The sequence below is a fragment of the Rhinolophus sinicus genome, linkage group LG02 (assembly GCF_036562045.2).
Source record: "Rhinolophus sinicus isolate RSC01 linkage group LG02, ASM3656204v1, whole genome shotgun sequence".
Lineage (NCBI taxonomy): Eukaryota > Metazoa > Chordata > Mammalia > Chiroptera > Rhinolophidae > Rhinolophus > Rhinolophus sinicus.
The window spans coordinates 112,610,781-112,636,397 of NC_133752.1; the positions used below are offsets into that span (position 1 = coordinate 112,610,781).

At 36.7% G+C, this 25,617-nt stretch overlaps 1 protein-coding gene and 1 pseudogene across 1 annotated transcript in view; one reads left to right on the plus strand and one right to left on the minus strand.

Moving 5' to 3' along the window:
• Nucleotides 1-25,617, plus strand: part of KDM5A (lysine demethylase 5A) — a 71,502-nt gene that overhangs the window by 37,119 nt on the left and 8,766 nt on the right. The window contains exons 14-26 of the mRNA XM_019711317.2: nt 264-458; nt 1,274-1,455; nt 1,814-1,938; nt 2,429-2,579; nt 3,894-4,008; nt 5,796-6,151; nt 10,074-10,212; nt 12,955-13,134; nt 13,987-14,148; nt 15,608-16,159; nt 16,531-16,674; nt 21,583-21,742; nt 24,577-24,797. Of these exons, the coding sequence (XP_019566876.1) occupies nt 264-458; nt 1,274-1,455; nt 1,814-1,938; nt 2,429-2,579; nt 3,894-4,008; nt 5,796-6,151; nt 10,074-10,212; nt 12,955-13,134; nt 13,987-14,148; nt 15,608-16,159; nt 16,531-16,674; nt 21,583-21,742; nt 24,577-24,797 (2,682 nt within the window). The remainder of the gene's footprint in view (nt 1-263; nt 459-1,273; nt 1,456-1,813; nt 1,939-2,428; nt 2,580-3,893; nt 4,009-5,795; nt 6,152-10,073; nt 10,213-12,954; nt 13,135-13,986; nt 14,149-15,607; nt 16,160-16,530; nt 16,675-21,582; nt 21,743-24,576; nt 24,798-25,617) is intronic.
• On the minus strand, nt 22,454-23,528 carry LOC109434414 (leucine zipper transcription factor-like protein 1; annotated as a pseudogene).

Consider the following 25,617-nt stretch of genomic DNA (forward strand, 5'->3'; position numbering starts at 1 on the left):
TGATGTAGATAATGAGTACAAAGTCAGCAGTTTATGCCTGAAGCTTAGCATCTAAAAATTAAGGGAATTTTCTGTAGGAAGTCCTTTGAAATTCCTGCTGGGCCATAAAGGTTTAATATTTACACTTGCCCTTTATATTCAAATGGCATTTGTTATTCTGTCTTCTTTATAATAAAGGAGAGGATCTGGCGGGTAAATATAGGTTCTGTTTTGGAATATGCTATAAGCAAGTAATTTAATTCGAGACTCTTGTCTTGTTTCAGTTGCCAATTGGACGACAGTGTGTCAATCATTACCGACGACTAAGGCGCCATTGTGTCTTTTCACACGAGGAACTCATTTTCAAAATGGCAGCAGATCCAGAATGCTTAGATGTAGGGCTGGCCGCCATGGTGTGCAAAGAATTGACTCTCATGACTGAAGAAGAGACACGATTAAGGGAGTCTGTTGTACAAATGGTGAGTTTGCTGAGCACATTTCCTGTATTTGATATTGCTTATGGAATGTGAAAAAATTAAACATATAGAAGAATTCATTTTCATCTTTGATCCCTTTAGAAGTTGAATGCAAAAATCAGTAGTTTGGAAAAGGTTTCATATTTTTAGACTTGCTGTTTTGGTTTCAAGTTGAAAAAGTATTTTTTTAAACTTTTCTTTTTTTAATTTTTCATTGGGGAATATTGGGGAACAGTGTGTTTCTCCAGGGCCCATCAACTCCAAGTCATTGTCCTTCAATCTAGTTGTGGTGGATGCAGCTCAGCTCCAAGTCCAGTTGCCGTTTTCAATCTTAGTTGCAGGGGGCGCAGCCCACAATTCCAAGAGGGAATTGAGCTCGTGCTCTAACCAACTGAGCCATCCGGCCACCATCTGGAAGCTCAGCAGCAGCTCATTGTCTTCTATCTAGTTGTGGAGGGCACAGCTCACTGGCCCATGTGGGAATCGAACCGGCAGCCCTCTTGTTAAGAGCTTGTGCTTTAACTGACTGAGCCATCTGACCAACCATCCCTGGCTATTTTGACCTTTGTAATAACTTCCTTGCATTTTTAAAAGTTTTATCAGTCAGATGTGCATTCTTAGACACCAAGTTTTAGTCTTTCCCACTTAAAAAATATTAGTAATGATTATTTTTAGAAAGTATTTTGATGATGTGCCATTGTACCTCCCATGTTTATATCTTAACTCAGAGATTTACCTGTAGGAAAAAATACATAATAAGTTAATTGCTGCTTGAAAGACTAGAAAGACTTGATCTAATGACATAAATTGTATTTCAGGGTGTCCTGATGTCAGAAGAAGAAGTGTTTGAACTTGTCCCTGATGATGAGCGACAGTGTTCAGCATGCAGAACCACATGTTTTCTCTCTGCTCTCACTTGCTCCTGTAATCCTGAGCGCCTTGTGTGTCTCTACCATCCGGCTGATCTGTGCTCCTGCCCCATGCAGAAGAAATGTCTTAGGTATCCAGAAGTTTCTCGTGTAACTTGCATTACCTTCTTTTAAAGCCCAGTATTGATGCTGCTCTCTGTAAGTCCTCTGTGTCTGGGCTGGTGCCTCCCTGCTCGCCCACCACTCCTTTAAATTTGGCTCTCAACTTGGCAGCAAAAATCAGTTCTTTATCAGTTGTTTTCACATGTCCTTGTCTGCCCCTGTGGTGGAACTCTGGCTTTGTTGATTTTCTCTTCATTTGTACAGGATCCCATTCTTCGGGCTGTTGTACTCTCCTTAAGCTGATTATACTTAAATTTAATTGACTTTCAAGTTGTCAGTTTTTGAAGTTTTTATTTCCATGTTTTTTGTTTGTTTTTTTGTTTTTAGATATCGCTACCCATTAGAGGACCTCCCTTCTCTGCTATATGGTGTGAAAGTCAGGGCACAGTCCTATGACACGTGGGTCAGTCATGTTACAGAAGCATTATCTGCCAACTTCAACCACAAGAAAGGTTAAGTCTCCTCCTTTAGTTTGTATACACTGGAAATTGTTTTCACTTTGAAAGAGGCCTTGTTTTATGTGTGTTGCTCCATTAAGCAAAAATCCTAGGCTTCATATGAGATTTGAGACTAGTGGATTAGTTGATTATAGTCCTAATTTTTTATTTGAGAATCTTTTTTTAAGTGAAAAAATTGATATGTATAAAATAGGACAGATAACTAATTTGCAGTAGATGCATATTTTGGGGAGCCATTGTTATCAGTGGACTAACATTAAAGACTTACTGAGATAGAGAAATTGCCTTACCTGAGAGACATTGTCTATAAGGATGAGGAATAAGCACCTGGTCATAAGCTTTTATTGCATTGGTGAGATTTTTCACAGCTGCAGTGTGTTTTTGCTAATAGGTTGATGACTCCCTTGAGAGAGGTTGGTGAAGGTTTTTAAACGACTTTTTGTATCTGTGGTCATAGTATGTGGCTTTTTATTTATTTTTACAGATTTGATTGAATTACGAGTAATGCTGGAAGATGCTGAGGATAGGAAGTACCCAGAAAATGATCTCTTCAGAAAACTCAGGGATGCTGTAAAAGAAGCTGAGACCTGTGCTTCTGTGGCTCAGCTGCTTCTGAGCAAAAAGCAGAAACACAGGTAAGACTAAGAAGAGTTTAATTCTTCAATGGTTTCCTGCTTTTTTCACAGTAAAAGCCAAAATTTTAACTGGCCGGTGAGGTCCTGCATTATCTTTGACCTCTTGTGGCCATGTCCGTCCCTCCTCCGGTAATGACCTCATGTATCTCCTGCGCCGCTGCTTTCTTGCCCAACTCTGCAGTCCTCTTCCCCATAGCGTTCATGCGCACCAGCATTCCTGGTTCGGGCCCTCACACTTGCTCTTCGCTCTGTGTGTACTTATCTTCCCCTGAGATCCAGGTGGCTTGTTCCCTTGCTTCTTTTGAGTCTTTTTTCAGATTTCACATTCTTCTAGAAGCCTTCTCTGACAACCCTTTATAAAATTGCCACCTTCTTATTCTTCTTTTCTGCTTTGTTTTTCTCCTAGCCCTGTCACTTTCTGATACACTAATTCACTTATTTATTGTCTGTCTCCTCCTTTCTTGCCCAGCCCCACTAGAATGTTTGGTAGACTAGAATGTCGTGAATTTTTATCCTTTTTTTTCATTACTATATTTTTTGTTCTTAGTACAATGCCTGGCACATAGTAGGTGTGCAATAAATATTTGAATAAATTTACAATGTTACAGGCTGAGGGTAGGTTGTAGCAAAGAGTAATAATCTTCATGGATGTAGAGGAAGCTGTTACTAAGGAGTATAGAAGAATGCATCCTTGATTTAATGTAATTCATATGTGTTACATTTTCTGTGGTATTGTTTCATATTCATTCCATTCCTTGTATCTGAATGGCTTTTTCTATAGCAATTCACATTAGGTTTTAAATTACTTTGTGCATTTTTTATCTAACATTTCATCTGAAAACTTTCCTTAGAGACATTGATCAGCAAATCTTTCCTTAGAGACATTGACCAGTCATTGGGTCACTGATCCCCTTAGAAATCTGGTGAAAGCTTAGGAACCCTTTTTTAGGTAAATGCACATACAAACAAAATTTTGAATCAGTTTCACAGAGGATTTATTGTCTCCTAAGCCAGGTTAAGTGCCTTGTTCCTCATTTTAAGCTTCTTGAAATAGAGGATTCTGTTTTATCAATGAACATAATACTTTACTGTGAGGAATTTATTGAATATTTGAAATATTTAATACTTGTTAGCTAGGAAGAACTATAACTTGGAGAGATGAATCTTTAATCATTAACTAAAGAGCTAAAAACCAAATTTAGAAGTGATCACCATTGCAAGGGGAATCCTTTAAATACTAGTATTCTTAGAAGCCCCTTTAATATCAGAAGGATCGTGAATTTTTCTTACTTATGTCATATTATTTTACATCAGGCAGAGCCCAGATAGTGGGAGGACTCGGACCAAACTGACAGTGGAAGAATTGAAGGCCTTTGTCCAACAACTTTTTAGTCTTCCTTGTGTCATCAGCCAAGCTCGACAAGTAAAGGTGGAGTATTACATTCTTTTCTTGGGTTATATCCTTTGTAGTATGGGCTACGGTTTTAGGCAAACAGAATAGAGCATTTAGACTAGTTTTGTTCTGTTTGTTTCTTTTCTCACTTAAGTGCTGCTACTTAAGATTTTTTTAGTAGGTGGTAAGAATTTCTTGATTTCATTCTTAGCCTGTAATTCCTCCTTTAGTATTCTGGAATTAAGACTAGCTTAGAGTTTTCTGTATTAATTTTAAGTCAGAAACCCCATTTAACTTAGGTTTAACTGAAACACACGAAATTGGTTAAAAGAATCTGAATGTATCAGTGAGTTTTTATTTAATGAGCTTTTAGAAAGGCAGAGCTCTGAAATTACCAGGGCCCTAATGGTTTAATGAATATGTAAAATCCCAAAAGTATATGTCAAATATAGTAATCTGCATAGTTAGTAATCTTTTGATAGTTTGTGTTGTGTTTTTGTGATTTGGTGGTGGGTAGGTTATCTAAAATGGTTTTTATCAAGGTTATCAATTTTTGTTTTTGTCTTATTCTGTGTCATAAGAGCATTTTGATAGTTGACCATACTTTCCTTCCTGAGAGATTTTTCTCCTCTAAACATCTGTGACACCACACTCTGGTTTTCTTACACAATTCCTTCTCTATACTCTTCTTTGATGATTGTTTTCTCCTTGGCTGGAGTCTCACCCCCTTTTTTACTCTTGGTCCTGATATTTGTCGAGTCACATTAAGTATTACCTATATCCTGTTGAGTCCCAGATCTCCAGCTCTAACTGCCTTTTTTCTTTTCCAAGACTTGGACATCTAGTCGTATACATTTCTCTTCGGCAGACTAAGGCATCTTAAAAGCCTTTTAATGAATCAAAATCCTTGATTCCTTTATTTCCCTTATACCCTACACCCAATGTCTATAAACAAGTGCTGCTATTATCTCTAAAATGTATCCTAAAGTATATCATTTGTTGTCAGCTCCATTGCTTAAACCATGTTCTAAACTGCAGCCTCTTAACTGGTCTCCCTTCTGCTCTTGTCCATGACAGTTTATTTTCATTTAGTACCCAGAGTGATCGTGTGAAATATAAATCAAATCATATCACTTCCCCATGGTTAAAAATCCTCCATTGGTTCCCCAAAGCCATTAGAATGAAATCCAAACTTAGAATCTACAGTCCCTTGTCCACTTGCTCTCCCATCATTCACTTTGGAGCAAGACACCAAGCTCATTTCTATTTAAAAGCTTTTGCAGTTTTTATTTGTCCTGTCTGAATTGCTCTTTACGCAGCGTTTCATAAGGTTTCCACCTCTACCTTCTCATTTTTGTTTTGGTTCATCTGTCTTCCATTTGCAAAGTAATATGTGCCCCCTTCCAGTCATTCTCTAGTGTGTTGCCCTATTTCATTTTCATAGCACTTAAACTAACGTTTTATTCATGTATTCAGTGGCCACTTACATTGAAATGTATGTTCCTTGAAGACAAGGACTTTCTATGTTTTGTTTGATACTGTGTCCCTAGAACAGTGCCTGCCTACATGTAAGTCAGTAGTCATTAAATATTTTTTAATCATGTTTTAAAAGTAGGAGTGTGTAAGTCATTACAGAGAAGCATATTTATGCCCTTCACTATCGTATCTATTTGGTACTATGGTGGTGAGATTATTAGATGGTCTAGAATTTGATAGTTCTGTCAAAACTGTGTCTATTCTGTTGCCTATCAAATATGTCTATTACATACTCATTCTGTGTCTTTTAAATTTACTTTTTATTTTTATTTTTCTGATCTTTTCAGAATCTGCTTGATGATGTGGAAGAGTTTCACGAACGTGCGCAAGAGGCCATGATGGATGAAACCCCAGATTCTTCCAAACTCCAGCTGTTAATAGACATGGGCTCTAGTCTCTATGTGGAGTTACCTGAATTAGCCCGACTAAAGCAAGAGCTACAACAGGCTCGATGGTTGGATGAAGTGAGACTGACTCTGTCAGATCCACAGCAAGTCACTTTGGATGTCATGAAGAAGTTGATAGACTCTGGGGTGGGGTTGGCACCCCACCATGCTGTGGAGAAGGCCATGGCTGAACTACAGGAGCTCCTTACAGTCTCTGAGCGATGGGAGGAAAAGGCTAAGGTCTGCCTACAGGCAAGGTGAACACATATGTTGGTGACTGTTGCCTCTTTAATAACTAAGAGAGTAGGACGGGAGGAGGAATAGAAGTGTCTGTTTCATTAAGTATTTATTTAAATGTTTTGTGCCTTCCCTGAACAATCAGTAAGTTATCAAATGAGTCTGCATGTAGACAGTTTCAAATTTTATGTGCATACTATATGCAGAGTACTTTGTTAGGTACTTTAAGTGATATCAGGTGGTATTTTGTTTAGAGCCTTCCATTACTGATATTATTGCTAGGAGCTAAGAAATATAAAGCTCATTACACTGTGTTATTAACTGAGAGGTACAGAAAAATGCTGTAGGAATTCAGAAGAGGAGAGATAATTGTTAGCTTGGGTGATCAGAAGATAATCTTGAGAGAAAAGTAAGAACTTAGATAGATCCTTGAAGAAGGAATAGGATTGAAGTGGGGGGGCAGGGAAGGGAAATGTCATAAGCTAAGTTTAAGGAATACCTAGGGTCTATTCATGTGACAAGTTAAATGGGTTTTACTGGAGTGGAGGATTTATGCAGGAAAGTAATGAGAGGCAAGCATCAGACATGAGAATGTTAAGCAGTTGAATTAGCATTGGTACCCCATTGGATTTCTGAGTTGTAAGTAAAGCATTCATCATATTTGACTGTATATCTATCAACTAATTTGACTAATGTTCTTTTCAGCGGCTAAGGTTAGAATTTATATAATTTCTATTGTGAGGATGAGGAAACGGATTCATAGAGAGCTCACATAGTTATTAAATAACACAGCTCAAATTTAAAGCCTTTCCATTTTATTCCAGAGTCTCTATGTACTTAACTTATTTTGAATGAATTTGGTAGGGGGAAAAAACTATTTGATTATTTAATTAGCATAGTTCTTCTCAGCCAAGAAAATACTCCGTATTTTGCTCTCCAGATGCTATGGAGAATACATACTATATTTATTCATAGCTTCTTATCCAAAACGTTCAAATTACTCTGTGTCTTCAGATTCATGACAGTTAATTCCAGGAGGTAGGAGCATATTAAATGGGAAAAACTAAATAACTTTGGAGTGCAAAACATGATTTGCATTCCAAATATTATTTGTATATCTGATGCAACTGATCATAGTCTGAATGAAACTTTTTTGGTAGTATTTGAAAACTCTTTTCCGTTTTCCTACATTTAATTAGTCACCAGTTTTGGGTGATTTTGCCTCCCAAATGTCTTTAATATGTATCTTCTTCAATTCCATTGTCACTGACCTAATTAGAGTACTCATCTTTCCCCTTGACCATCACAATTCAGTGAGTATTTACAGAGTACCTACTACATGCCAGGCATTAATTCTAAGTGCTTTGCAGGCAGTAGGGGGAAAGACACACAGGGTCCCAGCTTTAAAATATTAGCGTCAACATTCTGGTGGGGAGAGATAGTTGCATAAGTGAAGGAATGAATAAATTTCAAATATTTAGTGTCATGAAAAAAATAAAATTGGTAAAGAAGTAGAGGGTGATGGCATCAGTGGGAATAGTGGGAAATAGAATCTTCCCCTTTTCTGTCAAAATTACCTTTCTGAAACACATCCTTAATATTCTTCATTTCTTAGCGTTGGTTAACTGCTGACCATTCTTTTCTTGATATCCTCCTCTTTGCATTTGACCTTCTCTCTCTGACTCTTAAATAATGGCTTTCCTCAAGATTCTGGCCTAGACCGCTTCTTTGCTCGTTTTGTACATCTCCCTGGAAATTTCATCTGAATTCTTGTCTCCATTTACCATCTTTACACTGATTAACTCCAAATTCTCATCTATAGCATAGATTTTTTTTTATAGATACCATCTGCCTTTTAGATAATTCCATTAGATATCCCATCAGTACCTCAAATTCCTGTATCCAAAATTAACTCCTTCCCATAATCTCTTCCTTTGTTCCTTTTTTCTTTGAAGTGTACCATCTTTCACTCATTTGAACAAGCCAGTACTTTGGAAATTAACTGTGACCCCTGCCTTCCATTTCCTTACCCTCAAACTTAGTTAACTACCAACTCATGCTGATTCTGTTTCCTCGATGTTTCTCACTTTCTTTTTCTCTGGGCTGCTATCGTAGCTGGTCTGGGTTATAGCAACAGGGTGAGATCTGTGATCTCACCCCTCTCTAATCTGTTCACAATGCAACTAGTATTTTCCTAAAATACAGGTGTGACTATCTGCCTCTCTTCCTTAAAGTCCTTCATTGTTTCCCATTCCCCTTGGGATAAAGTTCAAATTCCTTAAGCTGATTTATAAGCCGAGCTGTAATCTAGCCCCCTGTTTAAAATAGCTAGCCTCATCCCTTGCCATTCTTCCTCTTGCATTCTATGTTCCAAACATAGTGACTCCCCACCGCCACACACACACATCAGTTCCTCAAATGTGCCATGTTCTTTCTTGTCTTTGTACCTTTTGCCCTTCTATGAACGGTCTTCTCTGTGCTCATCTCCTGTGGTGCACCTCTATCACCCTTCCCTCCCCCTGGCCCCAGCTTTCCTGACTGATTCCGATTCAAAAAGAATAAGAAAGCTTAGAGATCACTTCTGGGAATCCTTCCTTCACCTGCTAAGTCAGTCAGGCCCTCCTAGTATATATCCTGACAGTATCTTTACTTTCCTCCATCATTGCACTTATAGTGCATCATAACTCCTTATTAATAATCCCTTCCTCCACGAGATTAAAAAGTTTCATGAGGCAAGGACTGTCAGTTGTGTGCATTAATAATCTCTAGGACCTAGCACAGTGCTTGGCACGTAGTAGGATTTCATGGATGATTACAAAACTTTTCTTATCCTCAGTAACTTCCCATTGCTTACATAGTGAAATTCATGGCTCTCAAGACAAGACCTCTTAATCAGTTTGCATCTTTCTTTCCTCCCAAATCCCCCTACTTCTTGCTCTTACTCTTTACTCCTTCCCTCCCCTTGGATATTCACACCGATTCCTCATTTTCAACTAGTACCAACTCACGTTTCTCTTTGTCTTTGTTTATTATATTCCTGTATTTTTTTTTCCCATTAACCTTTCACTTGACAAAATCACGTTTCTTAATGGCCTAGCTCAAAGCCTTTCTTTATCCTCCTAGGCAGAATTAATCACTACCTTTAATAGTAGTGAGCCTATGGTAATTGTTCTTAGTGCCCAGTACTGTTCTTATCTTGTACTCTGATTAGTTGAGGATAAAGATCTGTATTTTATTCATATTTGTGTAACTAGGTGTTAATGAATATAGTTGAATTAAATATACATAGTCAACATTAATGAATTTCTAGACTATTGCTTTCTACATTGCTATCTAATGTATATCTGACAATTTTAGGTATTGTGGAGAACTAAAGTAGAGGAAATTTAGTATAGTGAAGAGCATGGGATCTAAGACATCTGTGTTTTAGCTGTGCCATTTACTACATTAAATGACTTTGGGGAAAATGATTTATCATCTTAAAGTTATATGTAAAATGGAAATAAAGATAATACCGTGTTTCCCCGAAAATAAGACCTAGCTGGACAATCAGCTTTAATGCATCTTTTGGAGCAAAAATTAATATAAGACCCAGCCTTGTTTTAGTATAAGATCAGGTATGATGTAATATGATATATGATATGATATGGTATGATATAATATACCAGGTATAATGTAACATAATATAATATAGTAATAGTATAATATAAGACCGGGTCTTAACATTAATTTTTGTTCCAAAAGACTCATTGGAGCTGTTTGTACGGCCAGGTCTTATTTTCGGGGAAACACGGTAGTTACTTTGCCTTCCATATAGGATTGTGGTAAGAATTAAATGAAATCATGTATATGAAAGTTCTCGAAACATTCTAAAATGTTATGTAAATGTTAGTAGCAGTTTGACTTTTTGTCATGCATCGGCCCGGTTTTTGTATTTTTTAGACCACGGCACAGCGTGGCTAGTTTAGAAAGCATCGTGAATGAAGCTAAGAACATTCCAGCCTTTCTACCCAATGTGTTGTCCCTGAAAGAAGCCTTACAAAAGGCTCGAGAATGGACAGCTAAAGTGGAAGCTATTCAGGTAAGGAGCCTTTAGAATTATCCTACCACTTAGATAATGCTGTTTCACAGATGAATCCTTTAAGCCTTTAATTTTTTAGAATAGAATAACCATGATAAAATAATTGTACTACTTAAAATTCACTTGTTCTTCCATCTGACTTTATAATTCAAAATACGTACTAGCTATTTAAGCATTACTTGTTTCTCTGGACTCCCTGCTGTAAAAGGTGATGGAATTAGCTATTTATTTAACTCTGAGCAGTAGGGAGTTTATACCTTGCTGTATTCTTTGAATCTTTTGCCATATGCACAAATTACTTTTTAAATAAGAGGCAGAAAAAGCAAATGAAATTAACATGTACTGAATACCAAATATTCATGGTACTATTCTAGTTGTTTGGGAGCAGAAATGTAAGGCAAGGGTGTAAAGATAGGACTCGGGCTCTCAGAATAGCATATTCTCTCGTTGGAGAGACATGTATATTTGTAATTCAAAACAGAATGAAATAAGTGCTAGACAGAGATGAAAGTATGCTTGAATACATAATGTTTCTTCTGAATTATAAAAACCATTAAGCAGCATTTACAGTACTCAGTATATAAGTGCTCTTTATTATAGAACTATACTCAGAAAAAGGAAACCAGCTCTCTTCTACTGAACTGCTGCACCAGCAAAGAACATATTCTAGGTGTCAAGTACTAATGACTTTTTTTTTGCTTTCTCTTCAATTGACTTTTCCTGGGACCTGCTTAGCTGCAACTCTTTCTTGCTATTTTTAAAAATTATTTCTGTTTTCATCAGGACAGCTCCTCTGTTTGTTTCATCTTTGACCTATTTCAGGCAGTTGGTTGTCCTCAAAATGTCTGATAATCCTTAGCTAGCTGTTTATTTATGACTGAAGGACTAAGTCAGCAAATATAAGTAGCTGTCATGTGTTTCCTCTGTGATTTTGAAGGACTTTTTGTCCACCAAACCCTTCTTTTCAGTAGGACGATTGATTTGTAGACTCTTAAGTAAGTGGACAGCTTCTGTTCACAGGTGAACTCTTTAGGATAGCTTGGGAGCAGACTTTGTCTAGGCTTAGAACATCACAAGATATTCTGTAGTTAAATGGTTATAGTTGGGCACAAGAAGGGAGTACTAATCAATGTGGTTTTTCTTGACCCTGTCTGAATCTGAGTTTTCTGTTTTCTTTCAGTTAGCTGTCTGTTCTTAATTCTAGTACTATGGTGATTTAAATATACCATTATAATACATTAGGGCTAAAACCTTCTTACATACTACACTCTTTTAAAAAGTTTCTTGCCTATGTATTTTTCCACATGTTTCAGTATAACTTAAAATGAATTTGTAGGTAGATAAGTCAGTTAATACATGGGAAATAACCTTTTAATAGAATGTCAATATTTAGCACATAATACTATGCCTTTCCTTCATAGCCTCTGAGTAACACTGAATGTAATGGGAATATATACAGTTTCTTAGAGGAATACTTACATGTTTTGTTTGCTAGGGGATTCATCCAATCTAAGATACCGCTCTGAATTATTGTCTGCAGGTTGCCAACCCACTTCAGGTGTTCTTGCCAAGACCCTGGAATGGATTACATGTTAACCCTCTCACCTGAAATGATTCAGTTATTTAGTAAATTTAAAGCAGTATGTTAAGTTCTAAAAACAATGACTTCCTTAGATGGAAATACTGGAACATTGTGACTTAGAGGGAAAACACCTATTCTCATCTGTGTTTGTATAACATGGTTATTAGAACTAAAGTACTGCATTGTAGTTGTTGGAAAAATTGTGAAAGACTTTGAAATGGGCAAAGAGATGTCCTTTCAGTGGAATACTGGATGTGGTCTAGTGGACACTCCACAATTATCTGATTCTAGGAGTGTATGCCTTAGATTTTCTTTGACGAAGCTATTTTACAACTGTCAGTTATTAAAAAATGATAGTAATACAAATGAATTATGTCTGTAGAAAGGCAATTAAGTTTGTCTTTGGATATGGAACAATTGATTCCACACTGTAGAAAAGATAATTGCATTGTCCTGTATGACATTAAGCATCTGTTTCCATCTATTAGCAAATTCCTCTCCTCATTCCTAATTACATATCTACCGTGTTTCCCCGAAAATAAGACCTAGCCTGACCATCAGCTCTAATGCATCTTTTGGAGCAAAAATTAACATAAGACCTGGTCTTATTTTACTATAAAATTATATTATGCCCAGTCTTATATAAGACCTGGTCTTACCTACTGTAACATAAAACCAGGTATGATATGATATGATATATATAATATAAGACAGGGTCTTACATTAATTTTTGTTCCAAAAGATGCATTAGTGCTGATAGCTAGGTCTTATTTTTGAGGAAATATGTTATGTCTATTCTTTAGATTGTGTTTTGAATTAGTTTTTACATCTTACTGGTCCCCTCATTGATTAATAAAATTAAAATCTTTGCCAACGTGAATTTACAAAAACAATTTTTAAGATTAAATTTATTGGGGTGACATTGATTAATAACAAGTTTCAAGTGTACAATTCTATAATACATTATATATTGCATTTACACAGACTTTTTATTAATAAAAAGGACATTGATAGCTCTATTAATTGAAGAGATACAATTAGATTTAATTAATAATGTTTGATTAAAAACAGTCTGAACTCTTTGTGAGGTCTTCTGACAACATATTGCCAGATTGCATAAGAGAATGCAAATTGTGTGAAAATGTACTTTTGTTTTTCAGAGTGGCAGCAACTATGCTTACTTGGAGCAACTGGAGAGCTTATCTGCCAAAGGGCGCCCTATCCCTGTGCGTCTTGATGCATTGCCCCAAGTAGAATCCCAGGTAGCAGCAGCTCGGGCATGGAGAGAACGAACTGGGCGGACCTTTCTTAAGAAGAATTCTAGCCATACATTGTTACAGGTAGAGAACAGTTTACTTTATATATACTTTCTTCAATACCCTCATCAGAAGGTAGCAATGTTATTGATGGGGTTTGTTTTCACTTTATCTGGTCATGGTTATACAAGTGATTCCTGTTAGGTAGTATCAAATGTTGACCCAAAATTGGAGCTTTAGGCAGACTTATTTCCAGTTCATCTTGTGCTGTGTCCAGAAAAAGCAATCAGCCTGGATCTTATCTCTGTTGTTAATGGACTCTGTCACTGAGAGATCTTATTTCTCAGAAGCACACATTTAAATACTCATTATCCTGTTCATCATGAGCATTTAAACATACCATTTCTCCGAAAATAAGACCTAGCTGAACCATCAGCTCTAATGCGTCTTTTGGAGCAAAAATTAATATAAGACCTGCTATTATATTATAGTGTATTAATTATATTGTATTTCTATTATAAAGACCCGGTCTTATATTATATTAAAATAAGACCGGGTCTTATATTAATTTTTCTCCAAAAGACACATTAGAGCTGATGGTCCGGCTAGGTCTTATTTTCGGAGAAACACGGTAGAACTTAAGAGCATAGGCTCTGGAATAAGATGATTTCATGTTTAAGGATGGCCTCCCTAAGGACTAACCCTGTCTTTGGGTAAGTTGTTTCCTTTCTGAGCCTCAGTTTCATTTGTTTGTAAAAGACAGATAATACTACCTACTTCCAAGGGTGTTTGTGAAGATTGAGTTAGATCATGTGTAAAAAGTCCTTACGAAAGTGCCTAGGACTGGGTGGGTGGTCGATTAATGGTTCCTTCTATTATTTGCAGTTTTAAAATTGTTTTAAAACCAGAGCTCATTATTTGATTTTATTTTTGTAGGTGCTAAGTCCCCGTACTGACATTGGTATATATGGAAGTGGTAAAAACAGAAGAAAAAAAGTAAAAGAATTAATAGAAAAAGAAAAAGAAAAGGATCTGGACCTTGAGCCTCTGAGTGACCTAGAGGAAGGATTGGAGGAAACCAGAGATACAGCCATGGTGGTAAGAAATTACGTAATGCATCTTGCGTTTGCATGGCGAATACAAAATTCTGTGAAGATATTAGCAGATTCACTGTTTTTATGTTCTTAACTGTTTTTATTTTTCTATACTTTGTCTTTGGCCTACGTTTATATATATTTCACATGTTTTTAAATATTTATAATCAGTATATAAAAAGTTTATTCTGCTCTCCCCTTAAAATTGTCTATTCCATATCTCTGTTGTTTTTAATAGTTGTCTAATATTCTATCAGATTGTCTATAATTTGCTGAACACTTTCTGATACTGAACATTTGTTTGTTACTAAGTGTTTGCTATTATGGCTGTCAAAGAAGTGAACTTCTTTGTATACCCTTTTCCTTTTGTCAAATGATTTCGCTATACTTGACTCTTAGGAATGGGATTACTGGGTTAGAATTATAACATTTCGTGACGCTTAATACTGTTGTGCTTTTCAAAGGAATTGTTATCAGCTTACTGATAACCAGCTACTGTTTAAAATGTCTCCTTTCTCTTAGCATTCAACAGTAGGATGAGTGCTCAATAAAATATTTGTAGCTAATTATTAGAATTACGGGTTTGTTTTGGAGAGTAGAAGAAATATGTTAGGATTCCTAAGAGCCTGAGGAATAGAGAGAAAATAAAAATGAGTTTGGGCAATATGTAATAGTAGGGAATTGCATACCTTATGTAACTCTACATGGCTGTTTCTGCCTACAGATGATCCTGTTTAGAAGCCCGTGGAAATGATTGCTTATTAGAGAGCCTGCCTAAACAGGCCAGTCTTGCCAGACAAGTAGGATGGGAAATTATTTCAAAATTGTTTCAAAGCTATGAGAGTTTACAAGATAATTAAATTTTCTTTGCTTTTATTTGTTGAAATGAGTTACACAAAATCTTGTTATGATTGGTTATTCTACTTCTATGCAAGTTGGAGAAGCCTTCTAAAAAGAACTGAAAATTGATTTGTATAGAACTTGCCCCCAAGGAATGAATTACAAGGGAATGAAGAACTAGTATTTATTGAGTGCACCAAGTTAGGCATTTTGATGTGTTATTTTATTTAATGCTTAAACAACAAAGTGAGGTTGGTGTTATCCTCATTTCTCAGAAAACTTGTGCCCCAGATCAACAGTCTATAAGCACAAGAGCCAGGCTTCATACCTAGGTTGTTTGACTTCAAGGCATACTGTACCCTACAAAAGAATTGAAAGTATTCTGCTGATGTCAGTTGTCAAATATGGTAGCACCTCGCCCATTTCACAGATGAGGAATGTTTGCATGGAAACTGTCAGGCTGCCCCAAATTTAGGAAGTGATTGACATCTGATTATTTTTTAAAGGACAACACTTTGTCACCATGAGGCCACAACTTGGAGATGATTCCTCAGCCTTGGGGATTTGGTATTTTTGGAGTATTTTGCAGTGACTCCTTTCAATTAAATGTTTGTTGTGTACAGGTGGCAGTTTTCAAAGAACGGGAGCAAAAAGAGATTGAAGCCATGCATTCCCTCAGAGCAGCCAATCTAGCCAAGATGACAATGGTGGACCGCATAGAAGAAGTAAAATTTTGTGTTTGCCGCAAGACAGCCAGTGGGTTTATGCTACAATGTGAGCTCTGCAAAGACTGGTTCCATAACAGCTGTGTTCCCCTGCCTAAATCAAATTCCCAGAAAAAAGGGTCTAGCTGGCAGGCTAAAGAAGTAAAATTCCTTTGCCCTCTTTGTATGCGGTCTCGAAGGCCAAGGCTAGAGACTATTCTGTCACTTCTGGTATCCCTTCAGAAGTTGCCTGTACGGTTGCCTGAAGGAGAGGCCCTGCAGTGTTTAACAGAACGTGCTATGAGTTGGCAAGATAGAGCACGGCAGGCCCTGGCCACCGATGAACTGTCCTCTGCCCTGGCCAAGCTGTCTGTGTTGAGCCAGCGTATGGTGGAGCAGGCAGCTCGAGAAAAAACTGAAAAGATCATCAGTGCAGAACTCCAAAAAGCAGCTGCCAATCCAGACTTACAGGCAAGTTTAGGATTTTCTTTCTATTTCTATTACATGGGATAATAATATATAAATAGTAAATCAAACCTATGTTACCAGTTGATTTGGAGAACAACAGTAAGTTGCCAGCAACTATATTATCCACAGTATCTTCTTTCTTCGTATCCCCATAGGGTTTTCTTTGGATTCATACCTTGGCCATTTTAGTGAAATACAACCTGGAAATATCATTCAGGTTGATCTTGGCATCACAATCAAATAATTTGACCTGTACTAACTGGTGAACTGTGTTAACCGCTTTGCAAGTTCATTACATTTTGGTGGTCGTAATCACATATTACTCATGTTTATTTAGTATGTCTCTGTTCATTTTGAAATTGTTTGTTGTTTAGGGACATTTACCTAGTTTCCAGCAGTCTGCTTTTAACCGGGTGGTGAGCAGTGTATCTTCTTCCCCTCGACAAACAGTGGATTATGATGATGAAGAAACAGATTCCGATGAAGACATTCGGGAGACATATGGGTACGACATGAAGGTAATTACATGGTCAGGTTGTGTGGGTACATACCTTACCTCTGAGTTTGTTGAAAAGTTACTGAACACTCATGTTTGAGGCCTGAGAGTGGAAGAGAAAGTTAGTCATCTACTTATCTTGAGTTTATGGTGATAGCGTTTTTCAAAGCTCCAAAAAATGTACTCCTATATTGATGAAACAATAATTGTTTTTAAAGGATAGAATTTTCTAAATCTATTTATTTTCCTCACCTTGTAACTCCCTATCGTTAGAGGGATTAGCAAAATTATGCATTTAAGCTACTGAAAGCTTTCATGGCTGATTTCAGTATTTTTTTCTTTGGGTTGTTAACGTCTGTATAGTTGTATTTTAAGAATCCCATTCTGGCTATGCTTTGAGTCCTTTACTCTGGTCTCTCATCTGGATGGTGATAGAAAGAGTGTCATATTCAGAGATGGGTCATACTTGGGCCTGCAGTTTGAATTCGCAGCTACAGTTGCATTTAGAATATATTATTTGCCCTCAGTATTATTTTGATAATGACCGCACACTGGTGGTGAAGAGAAAGTTTTGTAAGTTTGTTTTATGTTGGATTTTATTGGCCTTTTGTTATTTCATGTCAGGCTGAAGTCTTTGTTTTTAACCAAGTAATATGACTATTGATTGATTTGTTTAGAATCTATGCCTGTATCCAGGGTGTTTGCACTCTTAACATATGGAAAAACTAGAGTGCAGTCTTTTCCGTATCTCTTAACTATCTTTTCTCTGTCTTTTCAGCATGCAGATTAGGTCAGTAAGCTCATACCATCAGCATTAAAACTCCCAGGATACAGAATTAAAACCATCCATCATAGATGCTTGTAAATTATCTGCTGGAAAATATTTTTCTCGTGATAAAAGTGGATCTAGGGGATGTTTTAATGAGGAAATTTTTAGTTACATGAAGTAAAGACTTGAGAAAAGTTGAAACTTGAATTACCCTGTTTAAATAAGGCTCTAAGCACCTTGTTACTCTGAAGTTAATGACCATCTTTGGTTATAAAGTTGTATAGGATGACCAGGAACAGTAAAAAGGGAGTGCAGCCCATGCCTCATATAAGTTAGTTAGCTGACACTAGAATTGCCTGTTTGCCATAGCTTAGAGGCCTCCAGTAATCTGGGTTATCTTTCTACCACATTAATAATCAACCACTACTCTAGAATTGCTGAACATTATGGACTTTGCTTGGAAGCAAATTGGTAACCTATGAAAACAAAACATCACAAGTAGTACATGATTTCAGGGCTAGGGATCAAAACTGGTTTGATCTGGTTTATATGATGGATGGAGTAGTCTTTTTTCATAAAATTTGTATGAAAGTCTCAGCCTTCAGTCTCTTATTTGGTAGGGGGCATTGGCAGAGTAGAAGAATAAAATTATGGATTTTATAGTGTTAACAGTGTATTATTTCACAGCTTAGAAGAGTAAGAATGGTGACAAGACTTATGGTAATTCAAAGTAAAAGTTAACTTTGATGTAGGTATCTTTGCATTAAAAAAATTATACTCCTGAGTATTTTCCCACAGAGTAAGCACTGATTGTAATGAAATTTTTATTTGCTAATTTATTTGCGGTTGGCTTGGTGATTTTTCCCTTTGTATGGTGTTCCCCTGATTGCAACCATAAGTTCATCCTTAAAATAGTTTTAATTGAATATCTTTGCTTGAGGAAGAGCCTCTTACTGGTTTAGGAAGAAGAGTAGGTAATTATGCAGAAAAATAAAATCAGTCATTTGATCTTAGTAATCGTACCATTTAAATGTTTTAAACAGATGGTTTGTGCTTTGCATTGTTTGGTTACTTCATTGTGCATGTAATATCCTTTGATCACCTCTAAAATACTCTGAGCAGCAATTTGAGAAAATCATTACTTAGGAAAATATTTATTAATGGAGCAGTCTGTCACAGATCTTTTGTGATTGTGTCTGGGATAACCTTTCAAATATTCATATTATTTTCTTTTAAGGCATATTGTTGACTTACTGAAACTGTTCCTGTGTATTATAGTTTGTTTATACTTTGCAAATGCTTATATATGCATAATTACCCGTCAGAAAGGAGTAGCTATAATCTCACAGGAAGTTTTTTTTCTTTTGTATTTCAGTAATTGCTTATTTTAGAGAAAGGCAAGTTAAGCACTTAAATTCATTTATGTTTTTTTTCTTCTCCACCCTTGTTAATACTTGCATTACTTGATCTTTAGTGGAAATAGAGTAGATTTTGTTTTAGACTTTAGTCTGACCTAATACCAGGTAAGATGGAGTGACGGATCCACCATGTTTCCCCGAAAATAAGACCTAGCCAATCAGCTCTCATGCATCTTTTGGAGCAAAAATTAAATAAGACCTGGTCTTATAGTAAAATAAGACCAGGTCTTATATAAATTTTATAATTATATATAGTTATATAATTAATTTATATAAATTAATTGTATATTAATTTTTGCTCCAAAAGATGCAGTAGAGCTGATTGTCCATCTAGGTCTTATTTTGGGGGGAAACACGGTATATATAAAACACATTTCTCCCTGAGAGGCTATTCTACCATTCTTGCATATTTGCAAAATTACAGTTCAAGTGGGCCTGAGCTGTAATTTTCCGCCTTGGGAAAGTGATTTGTTTAAGCTTCCTGTTTATCTGTCTTTTACTTCTAACCTATCTGTGTCTGTATATTTAAAGTGTGTTTCTTATAGACAGCACATATTAGTAGGGTCCTTTATTGTCTGTATTCTGCATATGTATGTATAAAATAGTTCGAGTCTTGTTTTTTTTTAATACTACAATCTCTATCTTTTTAACGGGGTATTTAGTCCATTTACATTTAATGTAATTGTTGACATGGCTGGTTTTAAGTCGACCATCTTGCTATTTATTTTTCATTAAGTTCTTTGGTTTTTTGTTTCTCTGTTTCTCTTTTCCTCCCTTTTTTTGGGTTAATTGAAATTCTAAAAAATGTTCCATTTAATTTTTTTGTTGGCTTTTTATTATACCTCTTATTTTTTTCAGTGGTTGATCTAGGGCTAACAATGCATCTTTAACTTACCTCTTCACATTTCATGCTTCACCTTGGGGAAGTAATCTTTTTTAAAATTTCTTTTTACCTGTCATTACTTTACATCATTATTTTCTCATCACTGTCCTTTCCATTTTGAAAGCTTAACAGAAAGTTCCCTGTATGAATTACAATGAAGTGAGTAGAGTCAAGGTCATAAAAGACAGTTCCAGTCACTAAGAAGAAGCATCTGGGAACTAAAATAGGAAGGTACAGTAGTACTACAGTACTCCCATCTGGTGCTTTTTAGGACTTAAATTTTGACTAGGGAAGAAGACTTTTGAACTGCTATTCCTAAATTTTCAGTCAGAGGCGTTGTCTTCCAGAATCTTCTTATAAAACCCTTTAAATATCCTGTTTAATTAAGGGTAGTCTCATGATAAGGATAGTCCTTTTACACATCCTACAAAATCAGGTATTATGTAGTCATTAACCTGTTTTCTCTCTTCTAACCCATTCTTTTATAATCTGCTTTGTGTTGCTGGTACTGGGACTCTACTCCAGGGTTGGTAAACTTTTTCTGTAAAATAATATATATTAATATACATTATTATGTTACTACCTACATAATAATGTATGTTAATATATAATAGTCTATGTAATAATGTATAGTAAATATTTTAAGGTCTCTCGCATATTTTTTTTTAACAGTTCTTTAAAAGCGTAAAAATTATTCTTAACTCACATTCCATACAAAAAACAGGCTGCCAGCTGGGTTTGATCCACAGGCTGTGCTGTGCCAACCTCTACACATTTGTCCTTTGCCTGCTGCCTCCCTTCTGCCAATCGAGAACATTAGAGAAAATTAACGGTCTGAATAGTGAGAAGGGACTTGATCTTTCCCATTTTATTCTCCATTCCTGCCATCATCTGAACTGCATGTTTTTTTGGTGTTTTTTTAATCCTGGCAGTGGCAACTGTTTCCAATTTCTAGTTGTTGCCTTTTCCACACACATCCGCCAGCCCCAAACCAACCACATCATGTTCCATTAGAGACAGCAGAACTACCTGGCCGTGCTTCCTCCTCACAGATCTGGATCCCAACTCTCCAGTGCTCCTCCTCTGAGTTTTTAGGTTCAAATAACCCCACTTCCCTTTGTTACCTCAAGCCCTTGGGATGACAACTCTTTTCTTGTAATTATCTTGGTCTTACCTCAGTGTTTTTCTTTTGCCTTTTCAAGCCTTTAATATACATTTAACCAGTTTATTTTTTTTACATATTCCTTGTTGAAATACATGTGATTTCTGTCTTTCTAATTGCACTCTGATCATTAAAGCTCTGACGTGAGTTTATGGAGGCTAACACAGCAGAGAATCATCGGAGACCTAATCAGAGCTGTCAGAATTGTATAATTTGAATATGGTCAGTCAGGCTCTTTACTGTCTTAAGTAAGAGCAATTGGTAAGTTTCCAGGTTTGAAAACCTTTAGAGAGGATTAAATGATTTGTGTCCTTAAGATATCACATCTAAACCTATCTTTTCCTCCTAAGTCCATTTTATTTTTTTCAAAGGGTCAGAGTTCTTAAATTGTGGGTATAGGAGTTTCTATGAGTTGTAGACTATAGAAGGCAAATTACTTAATAGTAATTTTGTAGCTGTATTATCTCTGTGGATTATTTTTGAGCTTTTTCCCTTTTGGCATGAAACTGGTCATTACTATTCTTTTCCCTACTGGACATTTTCTGTCTTATTTAATATTAACATGACTTTAATTTTTAAAGTCATATTTTTCAGTGTAATATTAGAAGTTTTAACCTGAAAGCCTGTATTTGTATTTAAATCCTTGTCATAGGATAAGTGGTTCTAATTCTGGATACCCCTCTTTGTTTCTTCTTCAGGACACAGCTAGTGTGAAGTCCTCCAGTAGTCTGGAACCCAATCTTTTTTGTGATGAAGAAATTCCCATTAAGTCTGAGGAGGTGGTCACACACATGTGGACAGCGCCTTCATTCTGTGCAGAACATGCTTATTCTTCTGCTTCTAAGACTTGTTCTCAAGGTATTACCCTTTAAAACAGAGTGGAGAAGATAAGGCTGAAACCAATGAGAAAAAAAATGTTGTGGTTAACCAAGACTATTAATCTCTCTTAAATACAAATGTTTGCCATGAAATGCTGCTAGAACCTGAAAATGCAATTTTGGTTAGGAAAAGCTAGTCGCTATTTGTATTTTCTGTCATTAGGTGATAACCTGAAAACTTACATGAAATTATTGAATCTTAATTAGGAGAACTTTAGAGGCCATCTAGTCTCATCTCTTTTTTTGTTTTCATTTTATAAAATAAGGTTTATTTATAATAACTATCTTTAATAACTATATGTTTACCCTGGGAAATGCATAAGTATAGATATTGCTAGCTTTAACATTTATTAGAAAGGTGTACTCTTTATATTACTACAAAAAGATAAGCCTCTTCTTCCCACTCTAAAAATCTCTTCTTTACTATAAAGAATTCTCAGTGCACCTGAACTGAGACTCCGGAGCACTCAGCAGAGGGGTTTGGGGTGACTGATCAGAACCAGTAGGATTTCTCCCTCCTCAGTTAGGCAGCTGAAAATAGGAACTCTAGTTCTAAATATTAGAAGCCCTGTCTAAATATTATAAAATTAAAGAGGGAATATAACAAGCTGCTTCCAAATATACGCCTGGCGTGAGGAACAGCTTGTACTTTCATTCTGTGGCAGCTTCCGGATTAAATCTTCTTTGGTTTTTAATCTTTCGGTTTGTATTTTGCCAGTCTTTTCCTCAGGTCTTTGATTTGGTCATTTTCTTGGTAAAAATGTCTTTCGTCGTCGTTCTCAATCTAGTTGTGATGGGGGGCGCAGCTCACTGGCCCATGTGGGACTTGAACCTTGGTGCCTCCCACAACTAGATTGGAAAACAAAACAAAACGATTCGACATCCTGGAAAAACACACTGTTCCCCAATATTCCCCAATAATAATAACAATAATAATAAATCTCTTTCATATTTTGTTAAGCTGTTTTTTCTTGGAATTTCTTATCTAATTCCTTTTCAGCCATGCTCAGCTGCTCCTGAGCCCTGAGTAGGTCGTGCTTCGTTGTCGCTAAACTCTCCTCCAGGGACTTCCGGTTTTTTTCTGTCTTGTCATTAAGTGTCTTCTGAAACTCACTTTAAAAAAAAATACCTTTTATTTATTTATTTATTTTGAATATATTTCCCCCTCTTTCTTTTGCCTCTTCCCCCCAACTCCGGTTCAAGCCGTTGAAACTCACTCTTGAAAGTGGCAAAAAATCCTTTTGATTTCCTTGATCAAGATGTAAATCTTGCAGTGCTCTTTCTCATTTTGACTCCTCATCCAGTGCATTTGTAGCCTGTATTTCAGTGGTTTTCAGGCTTGACTTCAGTTTCTCCTTCTTAAAGTCTTAAAATGTCCTTGTTTTTCAGCTTTATGATGTCTATGATGGGCTTTTTATTTGAAGATGTAAATTCTGCAACTTGTTCTAATAATTCTGTTTTCAAGTGCAGAGGTATCTGTGGCTTGAGATACCACTTCTCAGCTTGTGAGAAAAGCTGTGCAGAAGTAGCACCTTGGGAATAGGCCGTGCTGATGAGCTCAGACTCCACCGCACTGTGGAGCCTGTAAACTGCTCAGGAATTTGGGGATTGTATCTAGTGAAAGTCTCCTCCACCAGCCTGCTCTCCTTGAGGTCTTGGAAGCAGGAATACACGGTTTTGAGTTTCAGGCCTCTTTTTGAATGAGCGAAATGTATAAAATTAATAACTTCCTTTTGATGGTGCTCATTTAGGCCCAACTCTGCCATTGCAGCGGGTGGGAGTCACAGCCTCAAGGAGCAGGAGCGGCCAGGCGAAGCCTCGCTGAATCTGCAATCACAGAGGGTGGTTGGACCACAGAGGATGAGGAGAGAGGTTGGGCTCATCTCTCACTTGTATAAAATCCCGAGTAGTAGTCATTTAGCCTCTATCTGTTCATTACCAGTTGTTGAGGAACTTGCTGCTTTCTAAGAATATTCATTCTGATTTTGGAAAGCTTTAATTGTTAGAAAGTTCTTCCTTTCCTTGATAGATAATTTCTGTGTTGTGTTCACTTTTTTTCCCCCCAGTGAAACTAAGTCACAGTTTTAGGTGACACCTCTGAAAAATGGTGGGTGTTTATCTCTTCACAGTAAAATTTAGAATTTTATGGGACAGCATATTACAATTAACCATCGAAGAACGAGGGGCTTAGGGGAACCGGGTCACCACAGTTGATTCCTATATAACGTAAATTGGCTCTGCATACACAGATTCCCAATTTTGGATTAAAAATACAGTTGACCCTTGAGCAAGGTGGGTTTGAACTGCACAGGTCCACTTCCACTTATACGTGGATAACTGTGTTGGTCCATTTAAATGCGTTGTGTTTTTTTTTAAATCCACGTATAAATGGACCTGTGCAGTTCAAACCCGCCTTGTTCAAAACAATTGTCTGTTTATTAGGGAAAAAACCGTTTATTTATCTAGGGTAGCTATATGCTTAACCTTTTGACATCCTCTAAAAAGGAGAGAGAGAGCATGGGTTAAGAAATTGTTTCTTATTCCCCTTCCGTCACAGTATAAAGGATCAAGGATCAATAAGAAACCAGTTTTTTTACTCTAAACCAATTTTTTAGAGTGGGCATTAGAATTCTAGATCTTTCTGTTCTGTCTTTGTTTCTAATTTCATTTTCACTTTCATACTGATGCAATGAATCCAGATACATCTGAGTAAGTATTGGGGGAGAAGGAACCATTCCCCTAAATTTTTTCTTTGAAAACATTGCATTTTTCCCCCCACAGTTTTCATTTTTTGTGTTTGTTTTGTTTTGAAAGGTTCTAGCACCCCGAGGAAACAACCTCGGAAGAGCCCTTTGGTGCCCCGAAGTTTGGAACCTCCCGTGTTGGAGTTGTCACCTGGGGCTAAAGCCCAGCTGGAAGAACTTATGATGGTTGGAGATCTCCTAGAAGTATCTCTGGATGAGACTCAACACATATGGCGGATTTTGCAGGCCACACACCCACCCTCTGAAGACAGATTTCTGCATATCATGGAGGTACAGATTTAAAGCGCACTTAAACAGTGGTTGTAAAACTGTTTAGAATGCCCAAGTTCCTTGGAGGTACCACAAATGCTGGCAAAGGGGGATGGCTGAATGGGTAGTATTCTGGCTATCCTACTTTCCTTCCCATTAAGTCAAAGTAGTTCTACTTTGTCTTTCGTGTGGTATTTAATTGGGGTTGGGGGCGGGAGGTCATTTCTGTTAAAAAGAAAGGGGAGTACTGAAAACCACTGGTTGTTCTAAACCAGTTGTTTAGAACACCTCTCTCTATTGAAAGGCCCAAACGTTAGGCAAGAGACAATACAGTGGTCAAAAAAGGAAGCTTGCCAAGGAAATAGTTAAATAGAAGTGGAGAGGTAGAGTCCACATACGTATATTACACTTGCATAACAGTTTATAATTTATACAGTGTTTTTATATCCATTATCTCATTTGATCTCCACTATAGTCCTGAAGAGGAGAACAGAAAGGATAGACAAGGCAAGCATTTAGCCCTTCTGCATATGAAGAAATTAAAGAACAGAGAAGTGGAAACTTGCCTAAGGTCACTCATCTAGTAAAAACAAAAAGACCTGGATTCTAATCAACTCTGGAATTTAATTCCCCATTATTCATTTCATTGTTCTTTACTTGTTTCCATGTAATGGAATGATAAAATGTTCACCATCATTTGATACTGTTTTTCCCCAAAAATAAGACCTAGCCGGCCAATCAGCTCAAATGCGTCTTTTGGAGCAAACATTAATGTTTGCTCCAAAAGACGCATTTGAGCTGATTGGCCGGCTAGGTCTTATTTTCGGGGAAACACGGTATA